General features: G+C 42.3%; 1 protein-coding gene across 4 annotated transcripts in view; it reads right to left on the bottom strand.

Annotated features, from left to right (window-relative positions):
- The window catches only part of CFAP70 (cilia and flagella associated protein 70), an 86,655-nt gene that overhangs the window by 17,233 nt on the left and 50,966 nt on the right, over window positions 1-18,456 (bottom strand). For all 4 annotated transcript variants that reach the window (XM_038743998.1, XM_038743997.1, XM_038743994.1 and 1 more), the window contains exons 15-21: window positions 14,894-15,025; window positions 12,437-12,562; window positions 7,594-7,727; window positions 7,287-7,402; window positions 5,732-5,929; window positions 1,742-1,860; window positions 560-712 (exon numbers count right to left, since the gene is read on the bottom strand). In XM_038743998.1, the coding sequence (XP_038599926.1) occupies window positions 560-712; window positions 1,742-1,860; window positions 5,732-5,929; window positions 7,287-7,402; window positions 7,594-7,727; window positions 12,437-12,562; window positions 14,894-15,025 (978 nt within the window). The remainder of the gene's footprint in view (window positions 1-559; window positions 713-1,741; window positions 1,861-5,731; window positions 5,930-7,286; window positions 7,403-7,593; window positions 7,728-12,436; window positions 12,563-14,893; window positions 15,026-18,456) is intronic.

The raw sequence follows: 18,456 nt of genomic DNA on the forward strand, positions 1-18,456 counted from the left end.
ACATATTAACAAAATAAATAGAATAGATATGTACAAGATAAATAAATAGAGTAATAAATATTACTCTATTAGGGATATTAGGATTATTAGGGATACAATTGTTGCCAGTCATGCTTTACTGCACAAAACTTCAAGTAGAAACAAGTCCAACCAATATATGAGAAGCAGCGTGGCTATGGGAAGCAGCGTGGCTCAGTGGAAAGAGCCCGGGCTTTGGAGTCAGAGTTCATGGGTTCGAATCCCAGCTCTGCCAATTGTCAGCCGTGTGACTTTGGGCAGGTCACTTAACATCTCTGTGCCTCAGTTACCTCATCTGTAAAATGGGGATTAAGATTGTGAGCCCCCCGTGGGACAACCTGATCACCTTGTAACCTCCCCAGCGCTTAGAACAGTGCTTTGCCCATAGTAAGCGCTTAATAAATGCCATTATTATTATTATTATTATATACAGGTGCTGTGGGGAAGGGAAGGAGGTAAGGCCGTTCCTTTGCCCCATTACTCCCATTTCTTTGCCCCCACTTCCCTTGACCAAAACCACTGGCGACCTTCGAATCATTACCAGATAGTCCAGTTGAACAGCTGCGTCAAGACACGGCTCTGCTTTGGTGAAGTCTTTCTTGAGCAGGTGTGTTTGGGCCAGCACCAGGTAGTATTCACAGCTAGGACCTCCCTGAGGGCACAGCAACTCATGTGCCAGGACTCTGTGCACAAACTGCAAACAAATCAGGCACAAAAATTCAAATGCACCATAGGCTAGGGCCAAATACCTGTCCTATTGGTCAAGATCTTAGAAATGAAGAACAGTAAGAATTTTACTATACGCAGCAAGCCTATTATGAATTTTCAATACACTGGAGAACACGATAATTGTCGGATTTCTGTACAGCTGCAAGGAAACTTACGGCCATTTCAAACAGGGGCAAAAATTTGCCTTTCCAAGACTCAGTGTAATCAGAAAGAGGCTGGTGACTCGATTCTCTCGATTATTAGCAGTAATTTGGGATATCTTTCCCCAGACGAGTATTTATCTTCTCTGCTTCATGGGTGATACCGGAATCCCCCCAGGTCTGTCAGACCGTATAATTTCACTGTGTGAACTGGTTAGATGTTGTAAGGGAATTAAGGAACGTTCGGCCAACACCCCTAGCTACTTTGGATGCAGGCTGCTGCAGTATTGGAAGAAATCACGTTTACACATGCACATGGGGCCAGACACTATGGGTACTTCAGTGTGAGTTTGCCTTAATGAAAGATTTGGCAAGAACTCAAGGCCGCGACTTGAGAGTAGGGATCACGTCTACTAAATCTATCGTAGTCTCCCAAACACCTTAGTGTAGTGTTCTAAATTAAGTACTCAAATTAGTGTTTTATATAGAGTAAGTGCTCAATAAATACTACTGATGAATTCTAGAAGAGAACTGAGCACACACTAATACCATCCTAGAATCACACAGTTACCCCTATTTTTAATTTCTGTGAGTTCGGTCGAACTGATCAGCCGACAGACTTATTCAGACTCATTCTGAAACCACTAGCCCTCCACGGTGTCCGTTTTATGTGAATAAGCAACACCCTGATAGTTCTGCCTGCGGGGCAGAAGCTGGCCATTTTCGTGACTATAATGCAGCAAAGAAGCCGTGCTTGTTATCCAAAATAATGCAGCAAAGAAGCTGTGCTTATTATCAAATGTCATTCACTGAAAATCTCAAGGTGACTGCCTTCCGTGAGATGCTGCACTGACCTGCACGGCGTTGGCATGCATCAAAAAGCGTATCGTCTCCATGAAGATGGTGTGGGGGGGTTGTGAGAGGCCCGAAAAAGGCACGGGGGTCAGAAGAGCTGAAGAAATTCTTGCTCCTGCTGAAAACATATGAAAGGAGAGAGAATCACAGAAAAAGGAAAAGACCTGTTGCTCCAAAACTAGAAAATTTCGAGGTGAGAAAGAGCTTCCAAGACCTAGAAGGAAACAGACGGTTCTGTAGCCTGCAGAATCTTAGGGTCAGGACTCTCTTGTACATATTTACTATTCTATTTATTTTACTTTGTTAATATGTTTTGTTTTGTTCTCTGTCTCCCCCTTCTAGACGGTGAGCCCGTTTTTGGGTAGGGACCGTCTCTATATGTTGCCAACTTGGACTTCCCAAGCGCTTAGTACAGTGCTCTGCACACAGTAAGCGCTCAATAAATATGATTGAATGAATGAATGAATATTTACTATTCTATTTATTTTATTTTGTTACTATGTTTTGTTTTGTTGTCTGTCTCCCCCTTCTAGACGGTGAGCCCGTTTTTGGGTAGGGACCGTCTCTATACGTTGCCAACTTGGACTTCCCAAGCGCTTAGTACAGTGCTCTGCACACAGTAAGCGCTCAATAAATATGATTGAATGAATGAATGACTATTTACTATTCTATTTATTTTATTTTGTTACTATGTTTTGTTTTGTTGTCTGTCTCCCCCTTCTAGACGGTGAGCCCGTTTTTGGGTAGGGACCGTCTCTATATGTTGCCAACTTGGACTTCCCAAGCGCTTAGTACAGTGCTCTGCACACAGTAAGCGCTCAATAAATATGATTGAATGAATGAATGAATATTTACTATTCTATTTATTTTATTTTGTTACTATGTTTTGTTTGGTTGTCTGTCTCCCCCTTCTAGACGGTGAGCCCGTTTTTGGGTAGGGACCGTCTCTATATGTTGCCAACTTGGACTTCCCAAGCGCTTAGTACAGTGCTCTGCACACAGTAAGCGCTCAATAAATATGATTGAATGAATGAATGACTATTTACTATTCTATTTATTTTATTTTGTTACTATGTTTTGTTTGGTTGTCTGTCTCCCCCTTCTAGAGGGTGAACCCGTTTTTGGGTAGGGACCGTCTCTATATGTTGCCAACTTGGACTTCCCAAGCGCTTAGTACAGTGCTCTGCACACAGTAAGTGCTCAATAAATATGATTGAATGAATGAATGAATATTTACTATTCTATTAATTTTATTTTGTTACTATGTTTTGTTTTGTTGTCTGTCTCCCCCTTCTAGACGTTGAGCCCGTTTTTGGGTAGGGACCGTCTCTATATGTTGCCAACTTGTACTTCCCAAGCGCTTAGTACAGTGCTCTACACACAATAAGCGCTCAATAAACATGATTGAATGAATGAATGAATGAATGAATATTTACTATTCTATTTATTTTATTTTGTTACTACGTTTTGTTTTGTTGTCTGTCTCCCCCTTCTAGACTGTGAGCCCGTTTTTGGGTAGGGACCGTCTCTATATGTTGCTAACTTGTACTTCCCAAGTGCTTAGTACAGTGCTCTGCACACAGTAAGCGCTCAATAAATATGATTGAATGAATGAATGAATATTTACTATTCTATTTATTTTATTTTGTTACTATATTTTGTTTTGTTGTCTGTCTCCCCCTTCTAGACGGTGAGCCCGTTTTTGGGTAGGGACCGTCTCTGTATGTTGCCAACTTGTACTTCCCAAGCGCTTAGTACAGTGCTCTGCACACAGTAAGCGCTCAATAAATATGATTGAATGAATGAATGATATGGATGGAAGGAAGAAAGAATGACACAGGAATAAGGGTCTCAGATTTTACAACAAAAAGGGAACAAAATATATCATTCTTGAGGGGGGCAAAAAAGAAAATAGGAAAATTTCAGGGTGTGTGATTAAAAACAGGAAAGACTAGAAAGGAGTTTTTCTTAATTTTTAAGTTAAATTAACCCTTCTCAGACTACTGCTATTACCCTTTCATACCCTTTTCAAGGAACTGTTCTAGTCTCAGAGCCCAGGACCCTGCAATTCCTTTTTCCCACCTCTGAAACCCAGCACAAATTCTTGTCCTGTGGGCCAGGCAGCAAGCAGGCCCTCATTGTACTTCCCAAGCGCTTAGTACAGTGCTCTGCACACAGTAAGTGCTCAATAAATATGATTGAATGAATGAATCTGCTGGCTTTCATTAGACGACCGTGATTGAGTATTTCACTTGAAACAAAAAACCTCCTAGGTGGTTGAAGAATAGAATCCTCTTCCAAGACCAGGTTAGTCCCCAACCTGATAGTCAGAGTACCTTCTGGATACTCCTAGATTCATTCATTCATTCAATCGCATTTATGGAGCGCTTACTGTGTGCGCAACACTGTACTAAGCGCTTAGAACTGTCCTAGATCTTGGATCTCACCTAGAATTGGTGTTATTCCCATCACGCACGCATGCACACGCGTAATTTTGATGCAAAATTCTGCTTCTACTTGAACGCTTCTGAGTATTTCTAGACTGTGAGCCCACTGTTGGGTAGGGACCGTCTCTACATGTTGCCAACTTGTACTTCCCAAGCGCTTAGTACAGTGCTCTGCACACAGTAAGCACTCAATAAATACGATCGAATGAAATGAATCCCCACTATATATATATATATATATATCCTGTATTTATGTATATACGTTTGTACATATTTATTACTCTACTTGTACATATTTATTCTATTTATTTTATTTTGTTAATATGTTTTGTTTTGTTCTCTGTCTCCCCCTTCTAGACTGTGAGCCCGCTGTTGGGTAGGGACCATCTCTAGATGTTGCCAACTTGTACTTCCCAAGTGCTTAGTACAGTGCTCTGCACACAGTAAGCACTCAATAAATACGATTGAATGAAATTAATCCCCACTATATATATCCTGTATATATGTATATACGTTTGTATGTATTTATTACTCTACTTGTACATATTTATTCTATTTATTTTATTTTGTTAATATGTTTTGTTTTCTGTCTCCCCCTTCTAGACTGTGAGCCCGCTGTTGGGTAGGGACCGTCTCTAGATGCTGCCAACTTGTACTTCCCAAGCACTTAGTACAGTGCTCTGCACACAGTAAGCACTCAATAAATACGATTGAATGAAATGAATCCCCACTATATATATATATATATATATATATCCTGTATTTATGTATATACGTTTGTACGTATTTATTACTCTACTTGTACATATTTATTCTATTTATTTTATTTTGTTAATATGTTTTGTTTTGTTCTCTGTCTCCCCTTCTCGACTGTGAGCCCGCTGTTGGGTAGGGACCGTCTCTAGATGTTGCCAACTTGTACTTCCCAAGCGCTTAGTACAGTGCTCTGCACACAGTAAGCACTCAATAAATACGATTGAATGAAATGAATCCCCACTATATATATATAGATATCCTGTATATATGTATATACGTTTGTACGTATTTATTACTCTACTTGTACATATTTATTCTATTTATTTTATTTTGTTAATATGTTTTGTTTTGTTCTCTGTCTCCCCCTTCTCGACTGTGAGCCCGCTGTTGGGTAGGGACCGTCTCTAGATGTTGCCAACTTGTACTTCCCAAGCGCTTAGTACAGTGCTCTGCACACAGTAAGCACTCAATAAATACGATTGAATGAAATGAATCCCCACTATATATATATAGATATCCTGTATATATGTATATACGTTTGTACGTATTTATTACTCTACTTGTACATATTTATTCTATTTATTTTATTTTGTTAATATGTTTTGTTTTGTTCTCCGTCTCCCGCTTCTAGACTGTGAGCCCGCTGTTGGGTAGGGACCGTCTCTAGATGTTGCCAACTTGGACTTCCCAAGCGCTTAGTACGGTGCTCTGCACACAGTAAGCGCTCAATCAATACGATTGAATGAAAGAATTTATCCAAAGTCGCTGGTCCGCACACTGACTTACAGACTATGGAGTCTCTCTGGGTAGCCACGCTGGACGGTGAATTCACAAGCTTCACACCTGAATCGTTTACAAAAGGTAGTTCCCTTTTTCCTTCCCTTTCCAAAGTCTCTTTGACGGAACGATTCTGGAGCTGTTTGTTCGCTTCCTGAAATGCCATTTCCATTCGAATGTCATTTTCCTGAATTTCATAGAACAAACCTAGAAGAGAGAGACAGAACGGTGCGGATCTTTCCAACACCCTTGTGCAGAGTTGCTTCCTTTCCTGTTCTTACCAAGACTCAGCACAACAAGGAAATGCGATCAAAGGAGCGAAACAAAGATGACCCTGAAAATGGGAACAACAACAATAACAATGATAACATTTATTAAGCGCTTACTATGGGCAAAGCACTGTTCTAAGTGCTGGGGGGTTACAAAGTGATCAGGTGGTCCCACGGGGGGCTCACAGTCTTCATCACCATTTTACAGATGAGGGAACTGCGGCCCAGAGAAGTGAAGCGACTTGTCCAACGTCACACAGCTGACAGTTGGCGGAGCCGGGATTTGAACCCATGACCTCTGACTCCAAAGCCCGGGCTCTTTCCACTGAGCCACGCTGCTTGGGAACAGTACAATAGGGAGATACACATTCAATCAGTCGACCAATCATATTTATTGAGTGCCGGTTCAAATCCCGGCTCCACCAACTGTCAGCTGTGTGACCTTGGGCGAGTCACTTAGCTTCTCTGTGCCTCAGTTTACCTTTGTTAATATGTTTTGTTTTGTTCTCTGCCTCCCCCTTCTAGACTGTGAGCCCACTGTTGGGTAGGGACTGTCCCTATATGTTGCCAACTTGGACTTCCCAAGCGCTTAGTACAGTGCTCTGCACACAGTAAGCGCTCAATAAATACGATTGACTGATTGATTGATTACCTCATCTGTAAAATGGGGATTACGACCGTGAGCCCCCCGTGGAATAACCTGATCACCTTGTGTCCTCCACAGCGCTTAGAACAGTGCTTTGCACATAGTAAGCACTTAACAAATGCCATCATCATCATTATTATTATTATTACGGTGTGCAGAGCACTCAACTAAGCATTTTGGAGAGTAACAATAATAATAATAATAGCATTTATTAAGCGCTTACTATGTGCAAAGCACTGTTCTAAGTGCTGGGGCGGTAACAGGGTGATCAGGTTGTCCCACAGGGGGCTCACAGTCTTAATCCCCATTTTACAGATGAGGTAACTGAGGCTCATAGAAGTTAAGTGACTTGCCCAAAGTCACCCAGCTGACACTTGGCGGAGCCGGCATTTGAACCCGTGACCTCTGACTCCAAAGTCCGGGTTCTTTCCACTGAGCCACGCTGCTTCTCGAGTCCAATATAACAGAGTTGACGGACATGTTCCCTGCCCACAACGAGCTTACGGTCGTGAGGGGAATGCAGACATTAATATAAATAAATGAATTACGGCTGTGTAAATAAGCGCTGTGGGGCTGAGGGAGGGGTGAATAAAGGGGGTAATTCCAGATGCAGAAGGGAGTGGGAGAAGGGGAAATGATGACAACGAACCTAACAGGGTCCAGGCCACAACGCTGGTTGGTTCCAAGCACGTAGCGTCTTCAAAAAACACCTCCGCTTCTTCATAATGCTCCAACATGACGGCCAAAACTCCACAGAGCAATATACTGAGGGAGGGAGACACCATCGAGATCAACTCAACAAGGAGCGATGAAAAGCTCCTCTAGAAATGACTATAGGTTGCCAACTTGGACTTCCCAAGTGCTTAGTCCAGTGCTCCGCACACAGTAAGCGCTCAATAAATACGATCGATCGATTGATCGATTGACCTCCAGCTTCTTTCCGCTCCGATCCGTACCTCTGCACGTGGGTATGATTCAGGGAGACGGCCTCACGGAAACACTCCTGGGCTTTGACGGGCTCATCGACCAGGAGGCAGAACGCCCCGTAGTCCAGCCAGTGGTCCAAGTTGGGGCGGTCCCGAGACAGTCTCTAGGTAAAAGACAAGAGTTGTAAATTCAAGGTTCCTGCTTTAGGCCAGTAGTAATAGCAGCGGTAATATAGTAGCAGCAGCACCCATTTATTGCTCGCCCATTCGGGCTCGTGCGCTGAACTAGGTGCTTGGGAAGCTGAGAATAACAAAAAGAGTAATAGTAGCAGCGGCACTTATTGCTCACCCATTCGGGCTCGGGCGCTGAACTAGGTGCTTGGGAAGCTGAGAATAACGAAAAGACATCAGTCAATCAATCAATCGTATTTATTGAGCGCTTACTGCACTGGACTAAGCGCTTGGGAAGTCCAAGTTGGCAACATATAGAGACGGTCCCTACCCAACAGTGGGCTCACAGTCTAACCTGACCACAGAAGCTTACGCTCTAATGAGGGAGACGCACATAAAAATATTTACAACTACAATCGTCCTAACACATAATGCGAACACATAATGGACCTGAGTGCTATGAACCTGAGTACTGCAGAGAAGCAGGGTGGCTCAGTGGAAAGAGCAGGGGCTTTGGAGTCAGAGGTCATGGGTTCAAATCCCGGCCCCGCCAACTGTCAACCGTGTGACTTTGGGCAAGTCACTTCACTTCTCTGGGCCTCAGTGACCTCATCTGTAAAATGGGGATTAAGACTGTGAGCCCCCCGGGGGGCAACCTGATCACCTTGTAACCTCCCCAGTGCTTAGAACAGTGCTTTGCACATAGTAAGTGCTTAATAAATGCCATCGTCTCTATATGATGCCAACTTGTACTTCCCAAGCGCTCAGTGCTCTGCACACAGTAAGCACTCAATAAATACAATTGAATGAATGAATGAATCGTTATTATGATTCATTCATTCATACTTTCAATCATATTTATTGAGTGCTTACTGTGTGCAGAGCACTGTACTAAGTGCTTGGGAAGTACAAGTTGGCAACATAGAGAGCCGGCCCCTACCCAACAGTGGGCTCACAGTCTAGAAGGGGGAGACAGAGAACAAAACAAAACATATTAATAAAATAAATAGAATAAATGTGTACAAATAAAATAAATAGAGTAATAAATACATACAAACATATATACATATATACAGGTGCTGTGGGGAAGGGAAGGAGGTAAGGCGGGGGGGATGGAGAGGGGGCGGAGGGGGAGAGGAAGGAGGGGGCTCAGAATGGGAAGGCCTCCTGGAGGAGGTGAGCTCTCAGTAAGGCCTTGAAGGGAGGAAGAGAGCCCGGGGCTTAGAACAGTGTTTGGCACATAGCACTAAACAAATGCCATTATTATTATTATTATTATTATTACTAAGGAGTATACTTTCAGAGCCACGGTTAACCTAAGCTTTCAACCTTCCAAAACTAAAGGGTGTCTTTGGTATAGTATGCATGTGATGTGTACTATTATTTCAACGCATCAATCAATCGGATTAATCGAACGCTTACTGTGGCAGAGCGCTTGGGAGAGTACAACATAACAGAGTCGACAAACACATTCCCTGCCCACAGTGAGTTCTTCCACAATCCTTAGAAGAGTGCAAAATAATCAACAGATCTCAAAATATACCTTATAATGGGAATAATCAGTAGTACAGCTTAGCTTTCAATGGTTATGCTTGAACCTATGTTGATTTAAAAGGCAGGGGGAACAACAAAAATTCAAAAGAAATGGTGGTCGAGAGAAACCAACATGTAATTAATATGAATTTTCTACCAGATTTTTTTTCAGATACATTTACAAAAATGTGAGTTCCTTTACGTACAGTTCATGTGCAAGAAGGAAAAAAAATAAGTCTATACACAAAAGTAATGGAAATTGATCAGTCCTATTTATTGAGCGCTTACTGAGTGCACAGCACTGTACTCAGTGCTTGGGAGAGTCCAGTAATAATAACAATAGTGGTATTTGTTAAGCACTTACTATGTGCTAAGCACTGGGGGATACAAGGTGATCAGGTTGTCCCACGTTGGGCTCACTGTCTTAATCAATCAATCAAATCAATCAATCGTATTTACTGAGCGCTTACTGTGTGCAGAGCACTGTACTAAGCGCTTGGGAAGTACAAGTCGGCAACATATAGAGACAGTCCCTACCCAACAGTGGGCTCACAGTCTAAAAGACTCATCCCCATTTGATAGATGAGGTAACTGAGGCACAGAGAAGTGAAATGACTCACCCAAAGTCACACAGCTGACAAGTGGCAGAGCCGGGATTCGAACCCATGACCTCTGACTCCCAAGCCCGTGCTCTTTCCACTGAGCCACGCTGCTTCTCTACATTATAACAGTTGGTAGACACGTTCCCTATCGACAATGAGCTTACAGTCTAGAGGGGATGGGAAATACAGTAATGAATGAGCATCATGTCAGCGCTTAGAACAGTGCTTTGCACATAGTAAGCGCTTAATAAATGCCATTATTATTATTATTATCATCATGTGGAACAGAAACTGTGTCCCATCTGCATATATGTAGCTAGTCCAGTCATTAGTACAATGCTTGACGCACAGCGCTCGATAAATACCATAAGAACAAATATGCTTTGTTTAATGCTTATGCTTTTAATAATAAAAAGCATGGAAACCGTTCATCTTGTTGAGAGAGTCTAAGAATTCTGATAAAATGTTTGTACGTATTTTTTTACTCTATTTATTTAATTTATTTGTACATATCTATTCTATTTATTTTATTTTGTTAGTATGTTTGGTTTTGTTCTCTGTCTCCCCCTTTTAGACTGTGAGCCCACTGTTGGGTAGGGACTGTCTCTATATGTTGCCAATTCGTACTTCCCAAGCGCTTACTACAGTGCTCTGCACATAGTAAGCGCTCAATAAATACGATTGATGATGATGATGAAGCAGGAAGGTATCTATTTGTGCCACTGTGTGGGTAAAAGAATAGACTCTTGCCTTTGAGCCCTGAAAAACAAAATCCATCTAAAATCCAAACTGAAGTTTTTCAATTTGAAGGATCAAATCTAGGGAGCACTGCCTGGCTATACACACACACACATCTAAGAGATGAAGCAATGCAGCCTCATATTCTTAAAATCTATAGATTCAATATTTAAATATAATAATAATAATAATAATGGCATTTATTAAGCGCTTACTATGTGCAAAGCACTGTTCTAAGCACTGGGGAGGCTACAAGGTGATCAGGTTGTCCCACGGGGGGTTCATAGTCTTTATCCCCATTTTACAGTTGAGGGAACTGAGGCCCAGAGAAGTGAAGTGACTTGCCCAAAGTCACACAGCTGACAGGTGGCGGAGCTGGGATTTGAACCCATGACCTCGGACTCCAAAGCCCGGGCTCTTTCCACTGAGCCACACTGCTTAGAATCACTACTCTAGTGAATGGCTGAAGGACCATGATTTATTTATAATTAAATGATTTCATTCACTCATTCATTCAATCGTATTTATTGAGCGCTTACTGTGTGCAGAGCACTGGACTAAGCGCTTGGGAAGCACAAGTTGCCAACATATAGAGATGGTCCCTACCCAACAGCGGGCTCACAGTCTAGAAGGGGGAGACAGACAACAAAACATATTAACAAAATAATATGAATAGAATATGTACAAATAAAATAAATAGAGTAATAAATACATACAAACATATATACATAATGAGAAAATGAGACACCGAAAAGAGGCAATAATTCCTTCAAGGCCACAGAGCAAACCAGAGGCTGGGTGAAAAACAGAGTCCAGGGTCCTGACTTAAATCAGCCTTGGGACAATCACCCTCAACTCAGGCAATCAATCAATCAATCAATCGTATTTACTGAGCGCTTACTATGTGCAGAGCACTGTACTAAGCGCTTGCTCTTAAGGCAAGAGCAGAGTCGGGTGTTAAAACTTTAATCATAACTGTAGTGTTTGTTAAGCGCTTACTACGTACCAGGCACTGTTCTAAGCGATGGGGTAGAGACAAGATCGTAGGGTTGGACACAGTCCTCGGCACACGGTAAGTGCTTAAGAAATACCGTCATTATTATTATTATTATTATTAATCCCCATTTTACAGATGAGGGATCTGCGGTAGAAGCAACGTGGCTCAGTGGAAATCAATCAATCAATCAATCGTATTTATTGAGCGCTTACTGTGTGCAGAGCACTGTACTAAGCGCTTGGGAAGTCCAAGTTGGCAACATATAGAGACAGTCCCTACCCGACAGTGGGCTCACAGTCTAAAAGCGGGAAAGAGCCCGGGCTTTGGAGTCAGAGGTCACGGGTTCAAATCTAGGCTCCACCAATTGTCAGCTTATATGTACATATGTTTGTACATATTTATTACTGTAACATGGGGATGAAAACTGTGAGCCCCTCGTGGGACAACCTGATTACCTTGTATCTACCCCAGCGCTTAGAACAGTGCTTTGCACATAGTAAGCGCTTAACAAATACCAACATTATTATTATTACTCTATTTATTTTACTTGCACATATCTATCCTATTTATTTTATTTTGTTAGTATCTTTGGTTTTGTTCTCTGCCTCCCCCTTTTAGACTATGAGCCCAATGTTGGGTAGGGACCGTCTCTATATGTTGCCAACTTGGACTTCCCAAGCGCTTAAGTACAGTGCTCTGCACACAGTAAGTGCTCAATAAATACAATTGATTGATTGATTGATTGATTGATTGGGCCTCAGTTCCCTCATCTGTAAAAGAGGGATTAAGACCACTGGTTGTGAGGAGGAAAATAAAGGGGACGCTCTACTACCTCTTGATAGTAGGTGGCTGCCAGAGCAAAGTCCTCATTGACCTCCGCTTCGTATGCGAAGAGTCGGAGCTGTTCAGAGCTTGTGAAAGTGGCTAGGACAGGCCCAGGACTGTCTTGCGGCATAATCTGTTCAGAGACAAAGACAGAAGGCTGGCATTGTAGAATAAAATCCTCGTAAATCATAAGAGGGTCCACCTAGGTTCAGTACAAATAGAGTAAGCGCTCAATAAATACGATTGAATTGAATGAATGAATGAATCTCCATAGATCCCCTCCATCTCCCCCCATCTTACCTCCTTCCCTTCCCACAGCACCTGTATATAATAATAATAATGATAATGGCATTTATTAAGCGCTTACTATGTGCAAAGCACTGTTCTAAGCGCTGGGGAGGTTACAAGGTGATCAGGTTGTCCCACGGGGGGCTCACAGTCTGGATCCCCATTTTACAGATGAGGGAACTGAGGCACAGGGAAGTGAAGTGACTTGCCCAAAGTCACACAGCTGACCATTGGCGGGGCCGGGATTTGAAACCATGACCTGGGACTCCAAAGCCCGGGCTCTTTCCACTGAGCCATGCTGCTTCTCTATAATAATAATAGCATTTATTAAGCGCTTACTACGTGCAAAGCACTGTTCTAAGTGCTGGGGAGGTTACAAGGTGATCAGGTTGTCCGCTGGGGGGCTCACAATTTTAATCCCCATTTTACAGATGAGGTAATTGAGGCACAGAGAAGTGAAGTGACTTGTCCAAAGTCACACAGCTGACAATTGGCGGAGCCGTGATTTGAACCCACGAACTCTTGACTCCAAAGCCCGGGTTGTACATATGCATATATGTTTGTACATATTTATTACTCTATTTATTTATTTTACTTGTACATATCTATTCTATTTATTTTATTTTGTTAGTACGTTTGGTTTTGTTCTCTGTCTCCCCCTTTTAGACTGTGAGCCCACTGTTGGGTAGGGACCGTCTCTCTATGTTGCCAACTTGTACTTCCCAAGCGCTTAGTCCAGTGCTCTGCACACAGTAAGCGCTCAATAAATACGATTGATGATGATGATGATATATATACAGCTTATATGTATATATGTCTGTACATACTTATTACTCTATTTATTTATTTTACTCGTACATATCTATTCTATTTTATTTTGTTGATAGGTTTGGTTTTGTTCCTTCTCCCCCTTCTAGACTGTGAGCCCGCTGTTGGGTAGGGACTGTCTCTAGATGTTGCCAACTTGTACTTCCCAAGCGCTTAGTCCAGTGCTCTGCACACAGTAAGCGCTCAATAAATATGATTGATTGATTGATTGAAATACCGGTGAGCCCACTGTTGGGTAGGGACTGTCTCTATATGTTGCCAATTTGTACTTCCCAAGCGCTTAGTACAGTGCTCTGCACACAGTAAGTGCTCAATAAATACGATTGATTGATTGATTGATATGATCTTGGGTCATACGGGACTGTGGACAGGCAGAGCCCTGTGGGCCTTTACTAGCTAGGGGAGGTGGGTGATTGGATTTCGGAAGAAGATATGAGTGTTTGTCAGAACTGTACTATGAAAGCCTAGGTCAGAGACAGTTCTGAGGCGTTAGTAGTGGTCCATATTCGAAAATTGACATTAAGGATCAGGGTGGAGAAATGTCCTTTTGTTTTGGCCACGGGTGATTTTGACAAATGCAATATCTGTGGGATGGGGAGAGCAATATCTGTGGAATGGGGAGAGTGGAAGCCACATTGATGAGGATCCTGAGAGTTGGCTACGAGGAAATGCATGAAATAGGGGTATATTTCCAGCTGTAACAATATGAAAGAGAAAGGGAGGAAGGAATTGGCTAAAACGAGTGGAAACTGGGCTTATTTGTAGGCAGAGAGGAAGAAGCCAGTGGAGAGAGAGTAAAGATTAGATAATCAATCAATCAATTGTATTTATTGAGAGCTTACTATGTGCAGAGCACTGTACTAAGTGCTTGGGAAGTACAAATTGGCAACATATAGAGACAGTCCCTACCCAACAGTGGGCTCACTGAGAAGCAGCATGGCTCAGTGGAAAGAGCCCGGGCTTGGGAGCCAGAGGTCATGGGTTCTAATCCCAGCTCCGCCACTTGTCAGCTGTGTGACTTTGAGCAGTCACTTCACTTCTCTGGGCCTCAGTTACCTCATCTGTAAAATGGGGATGAAGGCTGCGAGCCCCACGTGGGACAACCTGATCACCTTGTAGGCCGCCCCCCCCCCCAGTGCTTACAGCAGTGCTTCGCACATAGGAAGTGCTTAACAAATGCCATCATTATTATTGAAATGGGAGTGAGAAAGGGGGTGAATAATTGTAGTAGGTGAGGATAGAAAGTCAAAGATTCATTCCAGATGAAAGTAGTAAAGAGTAGAAGAAATACTTCTGATGTGTGTCTCTGTGGGTAGAATGATTAGGAGTTCAATTACTGAGTGTTTACCTGATTTAAGATTACATGCATCTGCTCTATCAGAAACACATACAGCTCACTGAGAAATGCTTGTAACTGTTCTTGGCTGTCAAATGCAGTTGTCTTCAGATATTTTTCTCTCACAATCTTCACCACAGCATGCTGCAGAAAACAGAGAATATCCGTCAAAGCATCCTTCAGCATACTTTAGCCAGGCAATTAAGCAATTAAGTTCATTACACCTTAACTGTGAAGCCTCCAGGACATTACCCACTTTCTTTATTCTCTTTTTTTCTTCCTTTGACTGACTAGCAGGGAAGTTAAGGGATTACATCCAGGAGGGAGATGACTGAAGGCATGATGTCCTCATGCATCTGGCTTCAACTACTTCTTGTGTGCCATCGTGTAAACCCTGACTCTTCCATGTTTCACTGTCTTCCCCAGTACGACGTGTCACAACTCACATCCTATTCCTACCTCTATCCCCATACTGTATTCTTTATGGGGGTGGATGGTTATTTATTATTTCTATAGTTCAAGCTCCACATTCACCTCAACATGGTGCAAATACATGTCCATTTATTGTCCTATTGGTCTTAAAAATCTCTTTTTGGATATGTCTCCTCTTCCGTAGAGAGATTCTTTATTACATTAGTACTTTCCACTCAGAAATGAACAGAGACTAAAAATGACAATATTATTTAGCTAGGGAGGGTTAAATATCACTTAAAAATGACTTTTAGACTGTGAGCCCACTGTTGGGTAGGGACTGTCTCTATATGTTGCCAATTTGTACTTCCCAAGCGCTTAGTACAGTGCTCTGCACATAGTAAGTGCTCAATAAATACGATTGATGATGATGATGATGACTTTTCAACATAGTGCAATTAATAATAATAATAATAATGGCATTTATTAAGCACTTATTGTGTGCAAAGCACTGTTCTAAGCGCTGGGGAGGTTACAAGGTGAACAGATTGTCCCATGGGGGGCTCACAGTCTTCATCCCCTTTTTACAGATGAGGGAACTGAGGCCCAGAGAAGTGAAGTGACTTGCCCAAAGTCACACAGCTGACAATTGGCGGAGCGGGGATTTGAACCCATGACCCATGACCTCTGACTCCCAAGCCCGTGCTCTTTCCACTGAGTCACGCTGCTTCTCATGCTGTCAGATTCTGTTCTATATATGTTTGTACATATTTATTACTCTATTTATTTTACTTGTACATATCTATTCTATTTATTTTATTTTGTTAATATGTTTGGTTTTGTTCTCTGTCTCCCCCTTCTAGACTGTAAGCCCACTGTTGGGTAGGGACCGTCTCTATATGTTGCCAACTTGTACTTCCCAAGCGCTTAGTACAGTGCTCTGCACACCGTAAGCGCTCAATAAATACGATTGATTGATTAAATAGCACTAGTTTCAAAGAATACACAGATGTACTAAGGAAAAAGTGGAGCCCTCCTAGATATTCAATAGAAAAGTCTTTCTTATGATTTTTTAAGGCATTTATTAAGAACTTACTATGTGCCAGGCATTGTACTAGCAGGCCTTCCCAGACTGAGCCCCTTCCTTCCTCTCCCCCTCGTCCCCCTCTCCATCCCCCCCCCCCATCTTACCTCCTTCCCTTCCCCACAGCACCTGTATATATGTATATATGTTTGTACATATTTATTACTCTATTTATTTATTTATTTTACTTGTACATATCTATTCTATTTATTTTATTTTGTTAGTATGTTTGGTTTTGTCTCCCCCTTTTAGACTGTGAGCCCACTGTTGGGTAGGGACTGTCTCTATATGTTGCCAACTTGTACTTCCCAAGCGCTTAGTACAGTGCTCTGCACACAGTAAGCGCTCAATAAATACGATTGATGATGACGATGATGACTGTACTAAACGCTGGGGTGGATACAAGCTAAATCAGGTCGGACACAGTCGTGTCCCACGTGGGGCTCACAGGCTTAATCCCCACTTTACAGATGAGGTAACTGAGGCACAGAGAAGTGAAGTGACTTTCCCAAGGTCACAGAGCAGACAAGTGGCAGGGCGGGGATGATGGGTATATGAACTAGAAACACTTTCGTTTTCTTGTTTTCTCATCACAAACCTTGATAGGAAGAAAGGTTGAGGCAGGGGTGTCAATGTAGTTTGAATAATGTCTTTTACCGGGGAAGTCTGAGCTTTTCGCCATTGTTCATCTTAGCAATACTGATGGATCAACATGGGTCATGTCCCTTGCTGACTCAAAAGGTGGGTCATTTGTGGGAAGAGGTTGGGGAGAGAGGGAGAGAGGAAAAGAGAGAGAGAGATGGAAAACCAGGATACTTTTGGGGGATGGATGGTTATTTATTATTTCTATAGTTTAAGCTCCACATTTACCTCAACAAGGTGCAAATACATGTCCATTTAGATGGGTTTGAAGAATGTGATTGAGGCCAGATGATGGGGACTAATCTATCATTTTTTTTAACATCGTCATTCTGAATAATGTATTAAGTACCCTCTAAAATTCATTCATTCAATCGTATTTATTGAGCGCTTACTGTGTGCAGAGCACTGTACTGAGCGCTTGGGAAGGACAAGTTGGCAACATACAGAGACGGTCCCTGCCCAACAGCGGGCTCACAGTCTAGAAGGGGGAGACAGAGAACGAAACATATTAACAAAATAAAATAAATAGAATAAATATGGACAAATAAAATAGAGTAATAAATACATACAAACATATATACATCTATACAGGCGCTGTGGGGAGGGGAAGGAGGTAAGGTGGGGGGATGGGGAGGGGGAGGAGGGGGAGACGAAGGAGGGGGCAACAAAACATATTAACAAATTAGAATAAATATGTACAAATAAAATAGAGTAATAAATAGGTACAAACATATATACAGGGAAGTATAAATCGAGCTGCAATCCCTGGAGCAGAACAGCTTGGTTTTTTTTTTAAAAAAAAAGAAGAAAAAGCAAGCTTGACCCTGGTGGAAGAAGGGAGGGACAAAGGGAGGGTTGTCCAGGGGGGCACCTCCCCCAGCCCCCCATAAAAAGTTGCAAGCAAGGGAGCGCTTACCTTGGAGCCGGGCCCGGGGCCGCCTGCGCACGTGCAAACACACACACACTGTACAGCCATTACTGCTAGATCATGAAGTTTCAGAGAATACTTTGGATAAAAAGCAAAGCCGGAATAGGGAAACACAGTGCCAATGATATGGCCATGGTTTGGTTCATTTTATAAATAATACCGTAGCCCTTTGGCATGCATTGATTTTTTTTGTTCACAATTTCATCTATTGCAGTTGTCTATACCCATCATCATCAGCAGCATCAATCGTATTTATTGAGCGCTTACTATGTGCAGAGCACTGTACTAAGCGCTTGGGAAGTACAAATTGGCAACATATAGAGACAGTTCCTACCCAACAGTGGGCTCACAGTCTAAAAGGGGGAGACAGAGAACAAAACCAAACATACTAACAAAATAAAATAAACAGAATAGATATGTACAAGTAAAATAAATAAATAGAGTAATAAATATGTACAAACATATATACATATATACAGGTGCTGTGGGGAAGGGAAGGAGGTAAGATGG

This window comes from Tachyglossus aculeatus, chromosome 3, assembly GCF_015852505.1.
Source record: "Tachyglossus aculeatus isolate mTacAcu1 chromosome 3, mTacAcu1.pri, whole genome shotgun sequence".
NCBI classification, from domain to species: domain Eukaryota; kingdom Metazoa; phylum Chordata; class Mammalia; order Monotremata; family Tachyglossidae; genus Tachyglossus; species Tachyglossus aculeatus.